Below are 19271 nucleotides of genomic sequence, written 5' to 3'. Positions count from 1 at the left end.
TAATATTTTCCTGTACATTCATTCTATACTGGCATTAGAATGAGCAGAGAAAGTCTATGTTTGACATAATGAGATCCTTTGAGAGTCAGCCTCTTTCGCTGATGATCTAAAGTGATCACACGGATGTTTCATGGCTCTTGAACAAAAGAAAAAAAAGAGATTCCTCTTGGTTCAGTCTGTGTTCTACTTCTCTTGGCTCTTTTCCTGTGACTGCCGACACATTTCATAGTGACTTCCAAATCCATACCTCTGAACATGATTTATGCCTCTAATTTGAAATCACTTGTACGTTACAAACATAAAAGTACTGTCATTGTTGGTGTCCAAATAGAATGGTGTAATGATTGGGGGGGTATTTACTTGAATAGGGAAGAACGAATTGTTCTTGCTTTCTACATATTCTCTTATATTCTAAACAGGTAGGAGAAACACTTAGGAGGAGTCTTGGAAAGGAAAGACAGGTGTTGTCCTGTTTACCAAGGAGCAGATGGGAAGGGGTCTGTGCTTGACTCAGCCTTGGTACATATCACACTCTCCCTTCACACTTCTATAAATGACACATATCATTTACTAGGTGCTTCAGACCAAAAAGCCTAACTGCTGTGGCATAAACACGTAAGGGCTCAAGTGTGTGTGTGTGTGTGTGTGTGTGTGTGTGTGTGTGTGTGTGTGTGTGTGTGTGTGTGTTAAATTTAAAAAGGATCTAGAAGTGGGCAGTTCAGGGCTAATGTGACAAAGTTGACTCATTCTGAACTCAGCCTCCCCTCCTTCTTCTCTTTTTCTTTACAAGTACCTTGTACTTTTATGCACTGACCACATTTTAAGCAATATGACATAGGAAAGAGAGAGAGAGAGAGATAGAGAGAGAGAGAGAGAGAGAGAGAGAGACAGACAGACAGACAGACAGACAGACAGACAGACAGACAGAGACAGACAGAGAGACAGAGACAGGCAGAGAGACAGAGACACACACACACAGACCCAGCAAGAGAGAGAAAATGAAAGGAGTAATATCTACTGACCTTCTATTAGCCACCCCACTTGCAAGGCAGATAAAGAAATTCAGTGTTTAACTTGAGAGCATCATCATTCCAAACAGATAACAAAAGCAGCAAACAAACAACAAAATCCTAAAGTTTTGTTGCCAAAGACAAGGAGGAAATTGCTGATATGTAGATAACTCCTCTCAGTCTCTACCAAAAGGGAGTCTTCTATTTGCCAAGAATCAGCAGCCCATTAGTGGACATGCTGCCTTCCTATTTTTGCTCTTTTCTTGGTCTACTCTAGGGGAAGGGGATAGATTAATTGGATGGATGAGTCTGAAGGATACTGCCAGGTTTGTCTTTGAAGGAGGTATTTACAGTGTCTGGTCTACTCTAGGGGAAGGGGATAGATTAATGGGACCGATGAGACTGAAGGAGACTGACAGGTTTGTCTTTTTTTTTTTTTTTGGTGCATCATGGGGCTTGAAATCTGGGCCTGGGCGCTGTCCCTGTGCTCTTCAGCTCAAGGCTACTGCCCTACACCTGGAGCCACAACCCTACTTCCTCTTTTCTAGTGATTAATTGGAGATAAGAGTCTGCCAGTCTTTTGTGCCCCAGCTGGCTTTGAACCATAATCTTCAGACCTCAGCCTCCTGAGTAGCTAGGATTGCAGGTGTGAGCCACTGCACTCGGCTCCCGGATTGTCTTTGAAGGAGATATTTCCAGGGTCTTCATCTGTGGCTTGTTGATGCTGACTGGAGGAAAGCTCTGCACTAGGACAAGACAGATCTGCCCTATTTCCTTTCCACCTTCTCCTCCTGAATCCTATTGGGCTAATTTGTGGTCCAGGTTCTAGGTGGGAGACTTGAGTTCTGACATATTTCCCTATTTAGCCTTGCGGTTAATTTAGGTGTAACTTAAAACATCCTCTTTTGGCTCCTTATAGTTGTTCTTACTAGTCAGATCCCACAGAGGAGGGAGAGTAAGTGTTTAACACTGCTAAGCCTCCCAGCATCTTTGCATAAGGGACTTAGTGGTAACTGGAACTTTTTCTTGTAATTTTCTCTGGTAGCATATTGAAAACCATAAGCATTCTTATGATTTGCTCTGACACTTGGTTATTGGAATCAATATCAAGAACAGAGTTTCTGAGAACACACACAAAAAAAAACCAATATACTGTAATCAAATTTACAATGATGTACTGTAATAGGATTGTGAACATAACCATTCTGGCACTTTGGAGCCCTTACTATGTAAAAATAAAGCTTTGTTTGTTTTAATTTTTAACTATACAAGCATTGTAATACTGTAACAATCTGATTCCCTAGATGGCTGTAAGTGAGGAAAGGGCAGGTAGTATAGATGGAGTGATAACACTGAGCAAAGGATTGATTCCTGTCTTAAGCATACAGAAGTGGGATGGCGTGAACTTTTATCACAGCACTCACTGCTGTAACAAATTAAATTAGGAATTGCTCACTTCTGGATTTTCTGTAGTTGACTGTGGGTAACTGAACTACTGACTACTGAAAATGAAACCAAGGGGAACTGTTGTATATGAAAACCTAATTTGTGTGTGTGTGTGTGTGTGTGTGTGTGTGTGTGTGTGTAGTTCTGTGTTCTAGAAATCACAAACATACCTTCTTATCAAAAGCTAAAGAAACAGTCACCTAAACTGAACACATTTTAGGTCCTAAATGAAAGCATCAATATAAGCTTGCTATGTTAGCAATGATAGTCTGTATTCTTTGATAAGACTAAAACTATTACATGATCAGAAGATGGACACTCCATTAAAAAAAACTTTTTCAGGCTATGTTAGGTCAAAGAAAAATATGTAAAATTACAGAATATTTATAAAAAGAACAAGAAAAAGCAAAGTACAATTTATAGGCTATGTATGCAAATGCAGAAAAGTAACCTTACGCATTGTATTAATAAACAGAAGAATGAAGTGAATTAAGTACTTATTAGATAAACATGGTAGGAATTGGTAAGGCTAATCTCAGAAAACAATTGAATTAGAACACAGAAAAATGGCCCTCGTAAATACATCACGATTTGTTCTTTGAAAAATTAAAGAAACATACCAACAATTATTAGTTATTCTAGTTTAGATTATAAGGAAAAGGAATAGAGAATAATAAGGCAAAGGGGTGGAGAAAATAATTTATATAATAAAGCAAAGTACCTTTTTAATATTAGTCAAATGAATTAGAAAACATGAAGGTAGTAGATCACTTTCTAGAAAAACATTTTTTAATTCAGTTAACATTGTATCAGATAGAAAAATCTAAAGTATTCAGTTCCATAGAAGCAATGAAGTTGTCAAGGATTAAATCACAAAAATTGCCAGTTACAGATGGTTTCACAGAGGAATTCTACTGAAGAATAGACAATTCTTATACTCTCTAAGCAAATCAAGAGTCTAGAAACAAAAAAAACACTCCAAAGTTACGTTATTTTTATAAAATGAGCATAACATGACTAATAATCTGAAAAGGCTGAACACAAAAAAGAAAATTACACCTAAATCTCACTTATGAATATCAATATAAATTTACACTTTGCAAAACTTCAGCAACCAAAGAGAAAGCATATCATATTAAAGTAGGGCTTATTGCATAGATGCATGAACAGTCAATGCCAGTAAATACAATACCATGTAACATTCACATTTAGTTAGTGGATTAAGTCTCAGTGTTATTTAATTAAATATAATATTCAGAAATTGGTATTTGTAATACAGCTGAGAAGAAAAGGCATATGATCATCTTCATAAATACTGATAGTTATTAAAATGGTTGATTAACAGTAGAAACCTTGGGCTCTCCTAGCAGAGATCTGCAATAGAGCAAAACCTTGATACAAAAGGCCATATAGTAGGACGCTAAATGAAAAGATCTCTAGGATATAGAAACATAAGCCATATAATGAATGATTGTTGTTCTTAAGGTACTATGTTATCTCTCATCTATTTTGCTGTCCCTTGGTTATCTCATATTGTTACAGTATCTCACTTCGTTACCTGATATATTGGATATATTTGTATCTGGTTATTTGAAATTGGATAGGGAACGAGGGAAAACAAGATGAGGGGTGGGGGTGGGGAGAGGGAAATGGGGTCCAAGACATGTGAAAGGGTATCAATGTATGGGAATTAATGCACCATCTATCTGGCAAATATCATGTAACCCTTCTATTAATTACAATAAAAATATATATGAAAAAAGAAATAGAATAAAAATTACAAAGCTTTAATTTTAATGATAAAAAATTGTTGATTAAATTTGCTTCATAAAAGGAGACTTGGTAGTAGTGATTTGAAGGTTCTTCTTGTTTCTATTTTCAAGCTAAAACTAAAATTCCAATTGGCTCTATCCCACTTAACATTTATTTCTAGAGGTTTGTGATATTCATCAAGATATTCTTCATCCTTGAATCAAATTCAAAGGATATTGTGTTTAAATACTATACTACTAATATAATGAAGCTATGTTTTGTTAAATATTACTGTTTCGTTCATGTGTAGTTATTGCTTTTTGATGTTGCAGTTTCCAAGACTTGGATAAATATTTTGGGCTTTATGATTGATGTTACAAATAGCATACGGTTCATATTAAGAGCTGATGGGCTACATACAGGATGCCATTTCTTAGCTTTCATAAATTGAAACTAGAGTTAATATAATCGCCTAGTGCAAATGAAGACAAGAAGATCTTTTATCCTTTCAGTTATGTGGAGTGGATTGAATAATTTTTGGTGCAACTGCTACTTGTCATTTGCTCTTTAGAGGGCAGAAATAACACGTCCATCTGGTTGGTTCACATCTTCTGCAGAAGAAAAAAAAATCGGAGAATCAGAGTTGAAGAATCTACTAACGGGCATGAAAATGTGGCAGATCCCACTTTGAGCTTATCTTTAGCTAAGCTTCAACTGCTGATGCTTTGCTCAAATACATGTTTCATTCCAGGAGGGAAGAAATAGGGATACAAAGTGGGGAAATGTGGGACGGGAGTGACAGTCTAGAGTAAGGACTGACAGTTAACAAGAAAGAGAAGGTAGTCACAAAACTGGAGTTTGAATGGCCATTTGTAAGATAGAGTCTGCTTTGATCTCTAGGCCAAACTGAACCAATTCACATATGCTTAAGATACTTCTCCCCAGAGTTACATGAGCAAAACTGGCTACAAAAAAAATGTTGAACTATGATTTGTCTCAAACATAACTCTCAAAAGTTTGGAGAATGGATCAGTTTTAGTCTGAGAATATATCAGACTCTCCAGGGCATTTAGTTTAAAAAATAATGTATTGTCATATAACTTTTCATTTTAAAGGATGTACAAAAATTTCATAATGAAATTTATTAATACAAAGTATTCTAGAACCAATAGAAAAATGATTAGCTTTATCTTCTTGACATCATTTATTCATTTTATTACCATAAATTGTATGTACAAAGGGTTAAATTGCAGTATTTCTATGAATATATAATGTACTTTATTAAAATTGACTACTCTATTAAGGTTTCTTGTCCTCCCTTGTCCCCTTTTGAAATAATTTTTAATCTGGTAAAAGCAAAGCTCGAACTCAGCTGGTACTCTGCCACTTGAGCCATGCCTCCAGCCCTACTTTATACCATTTATGTTGAAGACGAAGTCTTGTGATCTTTTCTCACCCTCCTGAGTAGCTAGGATTATAGGTGTGAGCCACTAGTGCTCCAGTTCCATTTTTAATAGATTTTGATATTTTGTTTTCAAGCATGCTTACTGTGATCATATTCATTCTAAAATATGGAAAGTGAGACTTCTCTTGGAGGCATATGGCTAAATTTTAGGAGATGTGTGAAATTTAAACTCTAATGAAGTTATTTCTTTCTTGTGTGGGGCTTGAATTCAGGGCCTTGGCACTGTCCCTGAGTTTCTTTGTACAAGGCTAGTGCTCTACCACTTTGAGCCTCAGCTCTACTTCCAGTGTTCTGGTGATTAATTTGAGAGAGTCTCATGGACTTTTTTTTGCCAGAACTGGCTTTGAACCTTGATCCTCAGATCTCAGTCTCCTGAGTAGCTAGGATTACAGGCACAATGAAACAATTTTAATATCATTGCGAACACTATTTTACAGGAATATACTTAGACATTGATGTTATTAATAAGATGCAAAAATCATAAGCATCTATTATATAATCACAAATTCATGAAGTCATTCATTCATTTGGCAAATATTTATCATGTTGGAAGAGAGCAGTAAGCAACATGTCAAAAATACTTGGCACTAACATTCTAGCAATCTGTTCTATTAGCACTATTTGTTTATATGATTTATAGTGGGATTGTCATATCATATTTTTATACTATACAACATAATGCACAATAAAGTTTTGTAAATCAAATATATTCAGACTATTTAACTTTAACTTCTTTTTTCCCACTACACAATACAGTCAGTCCAATAAAGTTTGCAAATTGAATATATTCAAACCATTTAATTTAAATTTTGCTCCAAGGAACATTTTTTAAAGATTTATGTTTTTTAATAAGGCATTGGAATTTTTATGTAAGGAGTTACATAAAATCCATGGTTATACATTTTAGGGGCCTGAAAAAGATGCGCAACATGAATTTACCATGAAAATCCTCTTATTTGAATATTGTTACTAATGCACTAGCACAACCTGGTGGCTATTTAAGTGAACTGCCTCGTGTAAGAGTGTGTATATGTGTGTGTGTGTGTGTGTGTGTGTGTGTGTGTGTGTGTGTGGCCATAAGTATATGGAAAAGTTATGATATCAAAACACTTTGCTTTTTTTATTTTCGGGGGGAGGGTCATAGGCTTGAACTCGGCCTGGGCGCTGTCCTTGAGCTCTTCAGCTCCAGGCTATCGCCCTATTCTTGAGTCAAGCCCCACTTCCTGTTTTCTAGAGGTTAATTGGAGATAAGAATGTCAGGTTCTTTTGTGCCTGGGCTGGCTTTCAACCTTGATCCTCAGATCTCAGCCTCCTGAGTAGCTAGGATTACAGGTGTGAGCCACCACGCCTGGCTAACACTTTAATTTTTTTTTACTTGAAAAGGTTTTACAAGTATTTTAGCTTAAATTTACATAACTTTTGGAAAACAGATATTTTCAAAATACTCTATGAACTGACCTTTTTAAAATTAAACATGTCCATTAAAAATTATTTTATTGTAAGGGTGATGTACAGAGGGATTACAGTTACATAAGTGAGGAAATAAATATATTTCTTATTGAACATTTGTTATCCCTTCCCTTATTTCTCCCACTTTCCCTCTCCTGACTTCCCCTACTCCCATGTTGAAACCCTTCTGTCATTCTCCATCTATCCCAATCCAATCCATCCCTTCAAGTTATCTAGTTCCATTTTCACATATGGACCTTGAGTATTATGGCTATTTACCCACCATTCCTCTCTCTCCATTTTCTCCTTGCTTAAGTCCTACCTCCTCAGAAAAGGCATGTTTCAGCTTTTGGTATTCAGTTTTTATGAGGTGGTCTTCTAACAATGACTATGGAAAACTTGTGCTTCCTCTCCCCCCAAAATGAATTAATTAAATGAATTAATGTGGTAACTTTTTGATAGCAAGAAAACAAATATGAACTCTTGAATTATAACCCTGATGGATAGAACATACTTTATAGTGTTTAAATTATAAGCAGTTATTTTTTTACTTTTTATCATTGGACTTTTTTTTTTGTCAGTCCTGGGGCTTGAACTCAGGACTTGGGCACTGTTCTTGGACACTTGTTGCTATAGGCTAGCGCTCTACCACTTGAGCCCCAGCACCACTTCTGACTTTTTCTGTGTATATGGTACCGAGGAAGCGAACCCAGGGCTTCACGCATACTAGGTGAGTACTCTACCACTAGGCCATGGTCCCCGTACTTTTTAACATTTGGAAGGGGAAATCTTCTGTATCTGTCAATATGTGATTGATAATTTAATGGAGTTTGTGAAAAGTACCTTTATGGGATTGGTAGTATTTATAATCTGAGTACCAGTGGTGTCATGGGCCCTACATCAGACCCTAGAGTGACAATACAGATTTCTGCTGGCATTTTCCAGTATGGATGTAAATCAGACCATCTCATTGTAAATTCACAAAACCTGTCATGTCACTATGAATTCAGGCTTTATGGCTCTCCTTTGGGGGATTTATGTAAAATAAGTGTTGATTTTACTACCAGTGGTGACAACGCAAGTTTAGTGAGTTTTCCAATAGAAATGTAAACTTAATCTAAAAAAAAAGCAAAAATTATAAAAGTTTAAGTGATTCACAGAAAACACAGAACATTCTCCACACTATGTTAAAACATACTCATGTGTCTGATAATGTAAGAGATATTATGCTTATAATCGTAGGTAATACTACTACAGGCAAAATTTTCCAACCAAGTCACAACCACAGTTTCTGTTTTTGATTTATTTTTATATATTTTTATTGTAATTAATAGAAGGGTTACATTATATTCACCAGATAGAAGGTGCATTACTTCACAAACATTGATATCCTTTTTCATGTCTTGTTCCCCATTTCCCTCTCCCCACCCTCACCCCTCATCTCGTTTTCCCCCCTCCCCTATCCTATTTCAAATAACCAAATAAGCATATATACAATATATCAGATAACAAGGTAAAATATTGTAAGAATATGAGATAACCAAGGGACAGCAAAAGAGATGAGAGGTAACATAGTACATTAAGGACAACAAAGACTCATTATACAGCTTTTGTTTCTATATCCTGGAGGTCCTTGCATTAGTGTCATACTATATGGCCTATGTACCTAGGTTTTGCTGTATTGTAAATCTCTGCTAGGAGAGCCCAAGGTTTCTACTGATTATGACAAATGAGGAAAACCATTGAGCATATGTTCCTTTGAGTCTGGCTTACTTCAGTTAATATTTTTTCTAAGTCTTTCCATTTCCTTACAAATGAGGCAATGTTGTTCTTTCTGACAGCAGAATGGAATTCCATTGTGTATAAATACCACATCTTGTTGATCCACCCATCAACTGAGGAACATCTGGGTTGGTTCCATATCTTTGCTATGGTAAATAGTGCTGCAATGAACATCATTGTGCTAGTGGATTTAGTATGTCCTTGTTTCTGGACGATTGGGTAAATACCTAGTAGTGGAATTGCTGGGTCATAGGGGAGCTTCTATGTTTAGTCTTTTGAGGAACTGCCATACTGCTTTCCATAGTGGTTTAACAAGTTTGCACTCCCACCAACAATGTAGTAGTGATCCCTCCTGGCCACATCCCCTCTGGCATCTGTTGTTATTAGCTTTCTTGATCTTGGCCATTCTAACTGGAGTGAGGTGGAATCTTAAGAGTTGTTTTGATTTGCATTTCTTTTATGGCCAGAGGTGTTGAGCATTTCTTCCTGTGTCTATAAGCCATTCTTGTTTCTTCTTCAGAGAAGACTCTCTTTAAGTCTTTGGCCCATCTTTTAATGCGATGGCTGTTTCTTTGGAGATTAGTTTTGGAGTGATTCAATTTTTGACCTGTTGATATATTTTAGATATGAGGCCTTTGTCGGTTGTATGGTTAGTGAAGACCTTCTCCTACTCTGTAGGCTTTCTAGTTAGTTTGCTAGCTATGTCTTTTGCCATACAGAAGCTCTGCAGTTTAATGCAGTCCCACTTATCCAGCCTTTCTCTGATTTGTTGTGTTTCTGGGTCCTTATTAAGAAAGTTTCAGCTTGTGCCAAGGAGATCTACTGTTTCTCCTATTCCTTCTTGTAAAGTTTTCACTGTATCTGCTTTTATCTTCAGGTCTTTGATCCATTTGGAGTTAATCCTGGTGCAGGGTGACAAAGAAGGATCCAACTTTAGTTGTCTTAGGTGCTTAACCAGTTCTGCCAGCAGCACTTGTTGAAGAGGCTGTCTTTCTTTCATTCTATTTTTTGGCTCCCTTATCAAAGATTAGGTGGCCATAGGTCTGTGGGTTCATATCTGGGTCCTCAGTTCTATTCCATTGATCTTCAGGCCTGTTCTTGTGCCAATACCAAGCTCTTTTGGTCACTATAGCTCTGTAACAGAGTCTAAAGTTTGGTATTGAAATTCCTCCTGCACTGTTCTCTCTGCTAAGAATTGTTTTTGCTATACAAGGTCTTTTATTATTCCATATGAAATTTTGGATTGCCTCTTCTATTTCTTTAAAGAATGACATTGGGATATTAATGGGCATTGCATTGAATTTGTAGATAGCCATTGGCAAGATTGTCCTTTTCACAATGTTAATTCTTCCAATCCAGGAGCATGGAAGGTTTTCCCATTTCCTCATTTCTGCTTTAATTTCCTTTTTCAGGGTTTTAAAGTTTTCATCAAAAAGGTCCTTTACATTCTTAGTTAAGGTAATTCTTAGGTACTTTATTTTCTTTGAGGCTATTGCAAAAGGAGTTGCTTTCCTGATTGTTGCCTCATTCCTCTTACTGTTGGCATAGAGGAAGGCAGTTGATTTTTGAGGGTTAATTTTATACCCTGCTACCTTGCCAAAGTTTTGAATCAGCTCAAGCAGCTTGGGAGTGGAGTCTATAGGGTTCTTTAAATACAGAATCATGTCATCTGCAAAGAAAGAAAGTTTCACTTCCTCTTTCCCTATTTGGATCCCCTTTATACTTGCTTCTTGCCTTATTGCTCTGGCTAGGAATTCTAATACTATAAAGAGGAGTGGAGAGAGTGGGCATCCTTGTCTCATTCCTGATTTTGGAGGAAATGGCTTTAGCTTTCGCCATTAAGTATAATGCTAGCTGTGGGTTTGTCGTACACAGCTTTTTATTATACTGAGGAATAATGTTCCATGGATTCCTAGTTTCTCCAGAGCTTTTAGCATAAAGGAGTGTTAGATCTTGTCAAATGCCTTTTCTGCATCTATTGAGACAATCATGTGATTCTTGCCCTTGCTCCTGTTGTTGTGTTGAATTATATTAATTGATTTGCATATGTTGAACCAGCTTTGCCTCCCTGTGATTAATCCTGTTTGATCATAGTGTATAATTTTTTGATGAGTTGCTGAAGAGGGTTGGCCAGTATTTTGTTGAGAAGTTTTGCATCAATAGTCATCAACGAAATGGGTCTATAGTTCTCTTTCTTTGATGAATTTCTGTCTGGTTTTGGGATGAGGGTTATAGTGACTTCATAGAATGAGTTTGGCAGACAAAGAGCCTTCATTTTCAATTTTGTTGAAGAGCTTGAGATGTATTAGTGTGAGCTCTGCTTTGAAGACCTTATAGAATTCAGCTGTAAATCCATCTGGCCCTGGGCTTTTCATGGATGGGAGGTCTCTTATTGCCATTTCTATTTCAGTGCTTGAAATAGGTCTGTTCAGTTGGATTCGGTCTTCTTGATTCAGGGTGGGTAAATTAATATTGGCTAGAAATTCATCAATGTCTTCTAGATTCTCAAATTTGTTGGCATAAAGGTTTGAAACGTATTTCCTTATGATGCTCTGGATCTTAGTAATTTCTGTTGTGATATTACCATTCTCATCTGTGATTTTTTTTTTATTTTGGTGTGCTCCCTTCTTTTTTTGGTAAGATTTGCTAAGGGTCTGTCAATTTTGTTAATTTTTTCAAAGGACCAACTCCTTGTTTTATTGACTCTTTCTATAGTTTTTGTGGACTCCAATTCATTTATTTCTGCTTTGATTATAATAATTTGCTTTTTTCTACTGGGATTAGGGTTGGTTTGTTGCTCTTTTTCCAAGAGCTTAAGGTGTGACATTAAATTGTTGGTTTGCGATTTTTCCAATTTACAACCACATTTTCTTTTTTCTTTTTTCTTTTTTGGCAGTCATGGGCTTGAGCTCAGGGCCTGAGCACTGTCCTTGGACTTTCTCAAGGCTAGAGCTCTAGCACTTGAGCCACAGCACCACTTCTGGCTTTTTTCTATGTATGTGGTACCAAGAATTGAACCCAGGTCTTTGTGCACGCTAGGCAAGCACTCTACAACTAGGCCAAACTCCTGGCTAGCCACAGTTTCTTAAGGCAGTGTGATTTCTATGAATATGGGAGACTCTGCTTTGTTTTATATCATCTCTAGTTTAGCATGTATGATGATGGGTTCTATTATTGAATGACTGAATCAATGAATATGACCAGAATTCTCTCCCTAGGCAACTTGGGAGAAAGATCAGAGCAGTCAAAATCATTTAGTATGCTATTTCTAAATAATGGGGAGAATTTCTACAGAGAGCACAGCAAGTTTCTCAGGCTGTTTACCTAGGAGAGGGAGTGGTCTCTGCATTCTTCCCCAGTTATATGCAATTTCAAGTTTTAAAGTTTGTGTTCTGCTAGTTCATCCATATTCATCCCTGAGCTCAAAATAACTAGCATGGTGTCAAAAGACAAAATTGCAGTGAATTTGGTTTTAAGATCTTACTTGGCTTTTATTCACAATTCTGAGACCCAGGAGCTTTCAGAGCTAGAACAACCAAAAAAACCTCCAGGACTACCACGTGATCAGATGACATACTGATAGAAGAATAAAGTCTTCAAAAAGTTGACTACTGCTACTCTTCCTCTGACCACAGTCAAAGGGCAAGGGGGATGGAAGAAACTTCCACTGGCCTCACTCACGATTTCTGGAATTTCATAGGAATGATTAAACTTTTTATTTAAGTCGCTCATGGGGCTTGAACTCTGGGCCTGGGCGCTGTCCCTGAGCTCTTCAGCTCAAGGCTATCACCCTACCCCTTGAGTCACAGCACCATTTTTGGTTTTCTATTGATTAATTGGAGATAAGAGTCTCAGGGACTTTTGTGCCCGGGCTGGCTTTGAACTGTGATCCTCAGATCTCAGCCCTCTGAGTAGCTAGGATTACAGGCGTGAGCCACCGCACCCCGCGAAAAGCTGGACTTTTTCTTCACTTAGCTTCTGTCCTGTTTCTTCTCGACAGGAAGAATGCAGGCTAACAGTGGGGAACATGAGTGGGACAGTATAGGAAGTGGTTAGGAAAGCTGAGCTTTTCCTCTGTGCCTATTATTTCCCTTCAAGAATCTCTATTTCATGCAATGTGATCTGATATAATACAAATTTAGGGGAAATTCATGTTCTTACATTACCCATTTAAGAGTTCTTGACATTTCTATGGGTGCCAGTGGCTCACTCCTATGATCCTAGATACTCAAGAAGCGCAGGTTTGAAGCCAGCTAGAGCAGACAAATCCACAAGACTCATCTCCAATTAGCCAGTAGAAAAGCTGGAAGTAGAGCCTGTGGCTCAAATGGTAGAGCCAATGTGGAAACAGTCAAGTGAAAATTGTGAGGTCCCAGAACTAGCACAATGAATGAATGAGTGAATAAATGAATGAATGAATGAAAAAATAATCAGAAGTGCTCTTAACATTTCCATAGAAAATTTTTATTTTAATGAATCACCAAGGCTTTCTCACTGCTGCACCCTAAAGATAGTCTGTCTTGGGGATACATTTTACATTTTTCCTGAGGAATTTTTGTAACCTTACGAATTGGGAGAGCCTAAGAATAATAACTGGGAATTATTTTCTTATCAGCTATGTTTCCTATGATCTTAAGCATAAAATCTATGATTGGAAGATTTCAAAATTCTTTTGACTCCCTCTGTTGTTTCTCTGCATTTCTTTCTTGAGTTAATAACAAATTCCATAGTTTTAATACCTATGATATGACCTCCACATCTTTTCTTAATAGTCTGACCTTTTCTCCTGGACTTTACTAGCCTTATTTATGTTTTTCCTTCTGTAAAAGGTACTGGGATGTAGTTCAATACTGAGTGTATAGCCGGCGCAGTTGCTCTCGACTGTAATCCTAGCTACTTAGGAGGCTGAGTTCTGAGGATCAAGGTTCAAACCCAGCCCAGGCACAAAAGGAGACTCTTATCTCCAATTAACCTCTAGAAAATGGGAAATGGGGCTTGGCTCAAAGGTAGGGTGGTGGCCTTGAGCTGAAGAGCTCAGGGACAATACCCAGGCCCAGGGGTAGAGTGGTAGCCTAGAGCTGTAGAGCTCAGGGACAGTGCCCAGGCCAAGTACCAGCCCCATGACCCTCAAAAAAAAAAAAACCCTGAATGTATAATTGGCACCCATATTTCCACCCTTTCTAAGATCTTTCTGGTTTACAATAATTCACTATTTATTCAAACATTCTTTATTGTCTGTTTCTGTCTTGTAATGTCTCATATATGATTCTCAGAGCAACTCACAATGTTACTAATATATATATATATATATATATAAAATATAATTAATTTATTTCCTTAAAAAAAAGCATTCACTGTTGGGGCCTGGTCGCCGTCTCTGGGTTCACCATTCTGGCCCAGCGGCCATTAAAGGGCTTTGGCTAGGCATTCCTCGCACACCTCTCTTGAGGTATTTCTGTGTATGTGACTCAACTGAACCCACTAGCGCAGGTCCTCAGCCCTCACGTGCTTTCCTACACTGGTCCCGCCCAGTATTTCAAAACCTGAAAGTTTGCCCTGACCCTTGGTGATGGCACCTTGGCCTTTTTCTATTGGTTCCTTTTCCCTTTCCTACCTCCTCAGTACAATGATCTGGAGATCTGCTGCGCTTTCACGGCTGATACAGCTCCTGGCTCAGTGTTGTTTTTCCCTGGTAATTGGGGTAGGGCTGGGTTGTCCATGCTCCCCATCTCGCTCGGCTCCGTGGGATTTCAGGCTGGCCCTGGTTATCCCTCTCATACCGGTGTTGCTAGAGAGCAACAATTCACTATGGGGCCAGGAGTTTGGCCTGGTTGTAGAGTGCTTGCCTAACATGCACAAAGACCTGGGTTCGATCCCTTAGTAACACATACATAGAAAAAAGCCTGAAGTGGTGTTGAGGCTCACGTGGTAGAGCTCTATCCTTGAGAAAGTCCTAGGACAGTGCTCAGGACCTGAGCTTAAGCCCAGGACTGGCAAAAAAAAAAATCATTCACTGACTATTGTAATATTGTAATATCAGTTAATTCACCCTTGGGCCTTCCATATTAATCTTTCGGATTCAGAACTGTGGTTATCTTAATCCTATTTTTAAAAAAGAAGGAACTGAAACAAAAACAAACCCTTAATACTTCTTATGGCTTCTATTTAGGAAACAGATCCTTGACTTTGGCATTTTAGAGGCCCCATATTTGCATTGGTGCAAATCCGCCTCTGATCTGATGCTTCTTTTAGAATATAAATGTATTAATGTCTATTAACTATAGGTGTTTCATGGTGATATTTCCATACATGTCATACAGTTGTTATGAAAATGATTTTGTGACTTCTCAGGGAGCCTATGAAAATCTACAGAGAGGAAGGAAATTATAAGCTTGCTTTTCTATTTTCTTTTTCTGAACTCAATAACTCTGATTTGGAGTCATCTTTGATGGCCTTTGAGAGCTCAGAGTATCCTTTACTTACCCCACAGAGTGGTTTCCTCCCATACTCTTGGCCACAAGTATAAGTACTGGCACTGTGTAGGCCTTTACATAGGGGGCAAAAAGACTGTAGTCTCAAGTATATGTTCTGGGAAAATATAGGGATCTGCATTCATTTATTCCTTTATTAGTCATATTTATTGACAATCTAATCTACGGTATAAGTCAAGTATTGATAGAAGTGAAGGCACCATTTTTGAGCTTACATTCAAATGTCTATGGGCCCATGTATTGACAGAAGATAATAAAAACAAACAGATAAATGGATAACACAGCTAGTGGTGAAAAGTAGGAAGCAGACACTACAAATAGAGGACAGGTTTCCTTGCTTTGCTGTTTGGAGGTGTGCCTTAAGTCAATATGTACAAAGTATCACTCATCTAATGAGCCAATGTTATAATTATGATCTGGATTATAATTAAAGGGTAGATAATTTTTCTTTAAGGTCTAGTCTCTGGGGAAACACTGGGAAGCACAGGTCCCTAGGACTTACAACATCATAAAAAGCCCTTGCATCATATGAGCAGATGGCTCTTTTGACATCAGCAGATGCTATTTACCACCTGCTAGGCTGGGGAAGACACTGTGGCAACACAACTTCCAGATATCATGATCTGTAACTCATGGCTTCCAAGAACCTGGGTTGTTTATTCCAAAATGTATCCCTTACTCTCACTATGAGTAACAATAACTACAATGAAAACAGTGCTATGCACTGCTAAAGTTCTTCACTGTGATGTGCACTTGTCTGTGACAGAGAATAGAGAAAAAGAGCAAGTTCTCCTCTGAAGTCCCCAAGCACAAGGGTGAGTGTTGTTTGTACTTTGCTGCTGTTCTTTAAACCTCAGTTGTGGGAGTCAGTGAGCTATTGCTCATCCTTCTGCTGACACCACCACTGACTGACCCTGAGGCAGGTCATTAACTGACAAGGCAGAAGTAGAGTAGAGATATTGCAGAGCCAAGAATGGACATTGGCTTCTAGAATCTTATGGTAATATATATAATACTTATATATAAATGTATTCAAAAATATATATATAACACTTGTCTTTATACATTCTATAAAGTTTATAAAATAAGCAAGACAGTAGCCTAGGTAAGGATGGGCTTGAGTTCACCCTTCCATTCGAAGTCTCATTCTCATTATGGTGGGGTTGGATGGAAAAAGCTGGGACCTCATTTTTCTGTTATTATTTCACCCATTCCCACAGACATGTCCCAGGGAAGAATGACCTCTGGAAACAATTCTTTGGTGACTGAGTTTATCCTGCTGGGCGTAACACAACAGCCAGAGTTCCAGCTGCCTCTCTTCCTTCTCTTCTTGGGAATCTACGTGATCTCTGTGGTGGGGAACCTGGGCTTGCTGATTCTGATTGTCCTAAATCCTCACCTGCAGACCCCCATGTACTACTTTCTCTTCAACCTTTCCTTTGTTGATCTCTGCTACTCCTCTGTTATAATCCCCCAAATGCTGCCAAGTTTCGTGAAACAGAACATCATCTCGTACGCTGAATGCATGGCTCAGCTCTTCTTCTTCTGCTTTTTTGTTATTGATGAATGCTACATTTTGACAGCAATGGCTTATGACCGATACGTGGCCATCTGCAAGCCCCTGCTTTATAAGGTCATCATGTCCCCTCATGTCTGCCTCATGATGATGGTGGGTGTGTATGTAATGGGGTTTGTGGATGCCATGGCCCACGTTGGATCCATGCTGAGACTCACCTTCTGTGATGGCAATGTCATCAATCATTACATGTGCGACATACCTCCTCTCCTGAAGCTCTCTTGCACAAGTACGACCATCAATGAGCTGGTGATTTTCATTGTGGGGGGTGTCAATGTATTAGTGGCTAGTCTAACTGTCTTTACTTCTTACACCTTGATCCTCTCCAACATCTGCATCCATTCGAGAGAGGGCAGATCTAAAGCCTTCAGTACCTGCAGTTCTCACATAATTGCCATTTCTCTTTTCTTTGGAGCACCATCATTCATGTATTTTAAGCCTTCGGGTGGATCTCAGGATGAAGATAAGGTAGCTACAGTTTTTTATACCATTATGGGCCCAATGCTGAATCCTTTCATCTACAGTTTGAGGAACAAAGATGTCCACATTGCACTGAGAAAAACTTTGAAGAAAAGGTTGCTCACATAAGCCAAAGCTGTGCCTGTTATAAAGTTTAGATTTTAGCCAGGGCATATGACATTTACAACTGAGATAAGGACTTGGGTAATAACTCATTGTTAATTGCCCAACATGTATGAGGACCTGTATTTTACTTTCATCACTTTAAAACAAGCAATAATGACAATGTCAACAGTAAAATCCAATGAAATAGTGGAGATAAAATGCAAGTGACTTAATGTACATAAATCAAGTCTATAAAAATAAGTTCACAAGACTATATAGAAGAGAATTAGTTCATCATCCTTTCAGAGAGTAATTCCTTTTACTCTGATAATTTATTCTGTCATCTTCCAGTTATTCTCATAAATTACAAGTTTTTCTCCTTACTGCAGCAGATATTGTAGTGATCTTCCAGTAAACTACACACTAGTCCTAGAAGTGGTAGGTTTTACATACAAAAAATGGACTATTATGGATTCAGAAATGGTCAGGTATTTGGGTTTTTTAATGTATTATTTTCACTGTTGGGGATCATGCTTAGTGTTTCAAGCATTGCTGGGCAAATGCTTTACAACTTAGATATATCATCAGCCCAGTTCATCTACAATTTCAAGTGACTAGTTTCATTGATGATTTAAATTTGGTTATCACGCAGCCTGTAATTTATTAATTCATTTAATAAATATCTGTTGAATATTACAGGTATCAGAGGTGATTTTATTCTGGTCCCTCCACTTCAGTCCTGAGGCAATATGATAAAAGGATAAAAGGTGACTAAAGGTTCTTACCATCCTAGTTTCTGATAACAATCAGAAGTTTCTGATAACATCCTAGTTTCTGATAGCAGCCAGGATAAAGGGAAGCTACTTTTGATTTTACCTCTTTGTCTTCAGAGAAGGAATGTAGGTATAGAAAAATGCTAGGTCTTTATTGCAAAGAATTTTACTTTAAAAGTATAACAATTATCAGTAGAGGAATTTTTTGTGTTTTCCTCTAGTAAATTATATAATTTAATATATTAGCAATCATTATTGCCCATTCATATATTCCAGAATTTAACATAAAGTGGTGGAGTTCACTTAATCAGAAAATATAAACACCATCATTGCTATTTTAGACATCAACATATGTAGGCTTTATTTAAACATTTAAAATATAGCAGTCAATAAAGCCTGTGCCCTCAGGGGGCTAAATTGCCTATGGTGGGATTAGTAAGGTACACGTGGTATGATGGAAAGGAGAGATAGGTGATGAGCAAATACACACACACTCAAAACAGAATGTAATGCAGAGAGTAAGTGTGTGATTACTTTAGAATGTGGAGTCAGAGGGTGGCTCACACCTGTAATCCTAGCTGTAATCCTAGGCTGAGCTCTGAGGATCAAGGTTCAAAGCCAGCCCAGGCACAAAAGAACCTGACACTCTTAACTTCAATCAACCTCTAGAAAACAGGAAGTGGGGTTTGGCTCCAGGGTAGGGCGGTAGCCTTGAGCTGAAGAGCTCAGGGACAATGCCCAGGCCCAGGGGTAGGGTGGTAGCCTTGAGCTGAAGAGTTCAGAGACAGTGCCCAGGCCCAGTTCAAGACCCATGACCCGCCCCCCCCCTACACACACACAAATGTGGAATCAGGAAGGGCTTTTCTGTTAGGTGGCATGAAAGCTCGGAGAGTGCTCTCCTCCTCATTTAAAGAAGAGAAGAGCTGGATAGAGACCCAGAGCAGTAGCAATCTTGATGGTATT

The 19271-nt window shown here is 38.2% G+C and overlaps 1 protein-coding gene and 1 long non-coding RNA gene across 3 annotated transcripts in view; both read left to right on the top strand.

The window, feature by feature from the left end:
- LOC150045645 (uncharacterized) overlaps positions 1 to 19271 on the top strand; it is a 213704-nt gene that overhangs the window by 123184 nt on the left and 71249 nt on the right. The gene's annotated exons all lie outside the window — the stretch shown is intronic.
- On the top strand, positions 11127 to 17559 carry LOC150045655 (olfactory receptor 8B3-like). Of its 2 annotated transcripts, XM_090319612.1 has the most exons (2): positions 11127 to 11138; positions 16627 to 17559. In XM_090319612.1, exons 1-2 carry the CDS (start codon positions 11127 to 11129, stop codon positions 17557 to 17559), a joined length of 945 nt encoding a protein of 314 aa, XP_090175738.1. The 2 variants fall into 2 exon arrangements, with proteins under 2 accessions (XP_090175738.1, XP_090175739.1); XM_090319613.1 differs by lacking the exon at positions 11127 to 11138 and having other exon boundaries at positions 16618 to 17559.

This window comes from Megascapheus bottae, chromosome 27, assembly GCF_031878675.1.
Source record: "Megascapheus bottae isolate mThoBot1 chromosome 27, mThoBot2.hap1, whole genome shotgun sequence".
NCBI lineage: Eukaryota > Metazoa > Chordata > Mammalia > Rodentia > Geomyidae > Megascapheus > Megascapheus bottae.
Note: the sequence above shows the minus strand (reverse complement) of the source record. Positions and strands in the feature narration are given on the sequence as shown.